General features: G+C 39.2%; 1 protein-coding gene across 1 annotated transcript; it reads left to right on the top strand.

The window, feature by feature from the left end:
* Positions 1-3570: 3570 nt before the first annotated feature.
* Positions 3571-4830, top strand: LOC138154822 (glyceraldehyde-3-phosphate dehydrogenase-like). The gene has a single exon (XM_069079814.1). The coding sequence runs from the start codon at positions 3623-3625 to the stop codon at positions 4622-4624; it is 1002 nt and encodes a 333-aa protein (XP_068935915.1). The 5' UTR covers positions 3571-3622; the 3' UTR covers positions 4625-4830.
* Positions 4831-5189: the final 359 nt, after the last annotated feature.

The raw sequence follows: 5189 nt of genomic DNA, 5'->3' as shown, positions 1-5189 counted from the left end.
TGGAGAGAAGTGTTTTCTCATTTCTCCTCTGGGACTATGCTTATTGTTAGTAATTTTTACAAAATTCATTTTTGATTCCTTTGTGATCATTATTCTTTCAAATCCCATTATTGTGGTCATTGTGTATATTGTTTTACTGACTCTCCTTATTTTGTTCTACATCTCTTCATGTAAGTCTTTATTTTCTTTACTTTTCATCATATTCATTTTTTCTTACAACAGACTGATATCTTATTATATTCATGTACCACAATTTAGTTAGCCATTCCCTAAACAAGGGGCATCTACTTTATCTCCAATGCCTTGCTACTAATGAAATTAAAACCAAAAGAGTAATGCTATAAATATTCTGGTATATATGGAGACTTTCTTTTTGACATTGACTTCATTGGGGCAGATTTTTTTTTTCTGATTGTGAAAAGTAACTATATGTTGTAGTTCATAGAATACTGGTTAACCCTGATGTCAGAAACACCAGTTCATATCAGGACCTCAGACATTTACTACGAGTGTGACCCTGGGAAAGTCTCTTAGATCTCTCTCAAACCCAGTTTTCCCATCTATAAAGTAGGAATCGTATCTATTTGGCGGGGCTATTATAAAGATCAAGTGAAATATTTGTAAATCTCTATGTAAATGCTAGGTTTATTATTATCATCATTGCTATTATTACTTTGCGAAGGACTTTCACTTTTTCGAGCTATTCAATCCAGACCTGCTCTCATGTCATGAAATATAAAGGAATGTTTGAATGTGTTTGCCCCATTCAGACTGCTCAAAATAATTTTATCATGTTCTAATCAGTGCTATTATGGAAAGATAAGTGGCAACTATAAATATTTCAGCTTGTATTTTAAGCAATTACAAAGGTCATCACAATATTTTATCTTGAATAATTTTTGTCCTTATCTCCAATGATGTTCCCCTAAGAGAGCTAGTCCTAAATCAAAGCAAAAGAGGCAGGTTCCTCTGTGTGCATGCAAAGTGTATGTGTATGTATGTGTGTACATGTGTGAGAGAGAAAAAGATAGACGGAAACAACAACTGAGAGTGACAGAGATAGATAGATAGACAGACAGATGAACAGACAGGCAGATAGATACATGAAAGGGACTGTGGAAAGGTTACTCTTGTCCAAAATATCGTATTCAGTGTAGTTCTTTAGTGCCTGAATTTCTACCATTTGAGATTCCATTGATTTAAAATATGTTACAGCAGAATATCCCCTTGGTTTTGGAGTCAGGAGACTTGAGTTCTAGTCCTAGCCATATCACTAACTGTTTGCAAATCACTCGATTCATTTACACTGCAGTTTTCTGATCTGTAAAATCAAGGGATTGAACTAAATTGTGATCCCACTTATCTCTAAGATTTTTTTATCAATCAAATGCTGTCTCTAGTTACCACCTTGTTCTCCTTAATGGAAACACTGACATTTATACATGTGTCGTCTTATATTTGAGTTTTATAAGAAACCTATGATATATTTTATATGTGTATATACTTTAATGATCTATACATATATGTATACATAGTTTTATGGTGTTTATTTGTATTCATTTTATACATGAGGAAAATGACTCAGAGAGTCATAGTCAAACATGATTATACAGCTAGTTAATTGTCAAAGGAAGAATTTTAAGCTAGATATTCCTATCTCCAAGTCTAACACTCTAAACACTGGGACATATTAACCCAAGATCTAGCATTAACACCTCAACATGGATTATTACATTGGGTGCTTATCTCTAATATTACCCAAAGTGGATGGGATACTGGAGATAATGTTCAGATGGGGAGGAGAAAGAGAGAATGTGTCCAGGTGAGCATCAACAGTTCTCAGATGGATGTAGAAAGGGTTAAGTGGAAAAACATAAAAAAATCAAAATTTTACAGATAGTTATGAAGAAATGTCTTCCTTTTTCTGTGAGTGGGTGGAGATTTGTTAAGATGAAAAGATTAGGTGGGCCTGGGCTGGGGCTCCAAACACTGAGTCTCTTTCCTGCCTAGAATGCCTATCCTCTTGGCTGTGTCTGCTATCTATTCAGAATCCCTACCGTTTCAAGGTTATGTGTAATCATGCAAGAGATTACCTCAAAGAACAGGCTTATGACAAAAAAAAAGTGGGCCTTTGAGAAAACTATAAGAATTATTTGGGGAAATGAAATACCACTAGAAGTTTCTGAAAACTGAAAGGATAAGATAAAATATAAAAGTGTCTCTTCAGAGATGTGAAAATACAATAGAACTATTCCTATGAAATCTGCACCTCCACTTTTAACAACTTCAATCCAAAATGCTAGACCTGAGTTTGCATTCTTATGCCGAGATGGATGATAGAGATACAGACACAGCAGGAGAACATTTCTAACTCAAGTTTGTTCTTCAGCTGAAGTGTTTTAAAGAATCATTTTGAAATTTTTTTCCCTTAAGCTGAACTTCTTTCATGCCCCTGTCACCCTCATTCAAAGCAATAAAAGTTGAGTCAACTAAAGGAGAAATGTGCAGGCATTGCATTCTTTATTGAAGACAATGCACTTCTTTTCTTGCTAAAATCTCATAATGTGGTATCCACTCAAAGGAAGGCCTCTCTTATGTCTCTGCCCCTACTATGTCATGGATGGCAAGGTAGGAAAAAGCTTGTACAGCTTTTCTACAGTAAGATGGCTCTGCCTGTGCCTAATATAATGCCAATAACTCTCTCATTTCATAAAATTTCTTCCTTTCTTCCCTTCTGATTTCTGTCTCTAGAGGAAAGATGGAAGAGGTTCATTGAGGGAGAAAAGTATAATGGCGTCCCTATCCTTCAACAGTACTGTTCCTAAGTCCCTTCTCACTTTCCATAAAATATATGAGTGATTAGACAGTGATATATAGCTGCCTGGACTCTATATAGCACTGAAAATATGACTGAAAGAATCAAATACAACTCTAGGTTTATATGTAAAAGAGCAATCAAGTTTAGAGTTGAGAAGACCAGTGACAAACTAGTCTACTGGCTGTCTCTGAGGGAAGTATGGGGAAGTAGAGAGAATTTCTCTCTCCTTTTCTAGCTCATCTCTAAGGTGACTATGCAAATTTAGGAGATCCCAAGGTCTCATTAGAAGCCCCAAGGATGATTGCTGTCATTGTGTGTTCAGTGGTTACTAAAATCTATAAGAGAGTCCACAAGAGCTGGAAGCAGTAATCACAAGTGTTGGGAAATGATTGAGCATCCCCCTTGAGATGGACTGACCAGGAAGTGACATTATAAGCATTTCACAGTCTAGAAATATTATTGGTCAGTAGCTAGAATCTTACCCTCCCCTACTTCCAAGGAGAAAAGAGGGGAGAGAGTACCAGTAGAAGAGGACTGGCAACCTGGCACATCAGAAGAGTGATTGGTTGATCCAGCAATTGGAACAGTGGGAGATCAGTTCATCTCATCACTGTAATGAATGACCTGTCTACCACTAATGCAACATCCTACTGCAAATTTCATGAAAATTTTTTGAAGGGTGGAAAGGGCAAGAGTTAGGAAGTACCCCTTTGCCATACATGTTCTCCATAGAAATACTTCGTTCGGCTTTTCTCCCTAGCTTGGTGCCAGGTTCTGCTGCTTAAGTCACATCCCTGAAACAAGATGGTAAAGGTTGGAGTCAATGGATTTGGCCGTATTGGGCGCCTGGTGACCAGGGCTGCATTCACCTCAGGTGGAGTAGACATTGTGGCCATCAATGACCCCTTCACTGACCTCAACTACATGGTTTATATGTTTCAATATGATTCCACTCATGGCAAATTCAAGGGCACTCTCAAGGCTGAGAATGGGAAGCTGGTGATCAATAGAAAAGCCATTACCATCTTCCAGGAATGGGATCCCACCAATATTAAATGGGGAGATGCTGGAGCCAAGTATGTTGTAGAGTCCACTGGAGTCTTTCCCACCATGGAAAAGGCTGGGGCTCACTTGAAGGGTGGAGCCAAGAGGGTCATCATCTCTGCCCCTTCTGCTGATGCCCCAATGTTCATGATGGGAGTGAACCATGAGAAATATGATAATTCCCTTAAGATTGTCAGTAATGCTTCCTGTACCACCAACTGCTTGGCACCCTTGACCAAGGTCATTCATGACAACTTTGGCATTGTGGAAGGACTCATGACTACAGTCCATGCCATTACTGCTACCCAGAAGACAGTAGATGGCCCCTCTGGTAAACTGTGGCGTGATGGGCGTGGTGCTGCCCAAAACATCATCCCTGCTTCCACTGGTGCTGCTAAGGCTGTAGGCAAGGTTATTCCTGAGCTGAATGGGAAGCTCACAGGCATGGCCTTCCATGTTCCTACTCCCAATGTATCTGTTGTGGATCTGAACTGCTGCCTGGAGAAACCTGCCATATATGATGATATCAAGAAAGTGGTGAAGCAAGCATCAGAGGGACCCTTGAAGGGCATCTTGGGCTACACAGAGGACCAGGTTGTATCCTGTGACTTCAACAGCAACACTCACTCTTCTACCTTTGACGCTGGTGCTGGTATTGCCCTCAATGACCATTTTGTCAAGCTCATTTCCTGGTATGACAATGAGTATGGTTATAGCAACAGTGTAGTAGACCTCATGGTCTACATGGCCTCCAAGGAGTAAAGTGGAAAGCCATGGATCTTCATCCCCAGCCAAAAAGAGGAAATCCACCACTGGGGAGCCCACATTCCTAACCTGTGTTCCTATACTAGGGATCCCATGTCCCATCCACCTCCTTGTTCCAAAGCACCCCTGTAGTAGGGGGAAGAAGCCTAGAGTCCTGTATTGTGTACCATCAATAAAGTCAACATATTCAGTGTAAAAAAAAAAAGAAATACTTCAATATCATTGCTACTTAAACTGGCATCTACTCACTTTGTGGTCATTGTGTGTGCAAGGGAAGAGAGTATAGTCAATTTGGGAAGAATGTTTTTGTAATTGTTATTCTCATCATATTGTGTCAATACTTTTGCTAAAAGTTAATTGAAATTTTACTGATTGATAAAGAAGAGCACACTAGAGGGGGTTCAGGAGTAACAACACTAGAAACACCATGGACTCAGGATAAAACCTAGAGGGTTGTAATCTATAACCTCTACTAGGTCTCAATCTGCTTAGAAGAAAACAGGTAGAGAGCCTGGAGGAGCTGTACAATTCACTTGTTTCTCCCATTTGCTAAAGTCTTCTG

Source organism: Petaurus breviceps, unplaced genomic scaffold, assembly GCF_028583685.1.
Source record: "Petaurus breviceps papuanus isolate PSGF00001 unplaced genomic scaffold, PetGlider_PUasm1.0 91133, whole genome shotgun sequence".
Classification (NCBI taxonomy): domain Eukaryota; kingdom Metazoa; phylum Chordata; class Mammalia; order Diprotodontia; family Petauridae; genus Petaurus; species Petaurus breviceps.
This window is presented reverse-complemented; position numbering and strand designations above follow the sequence as displayed.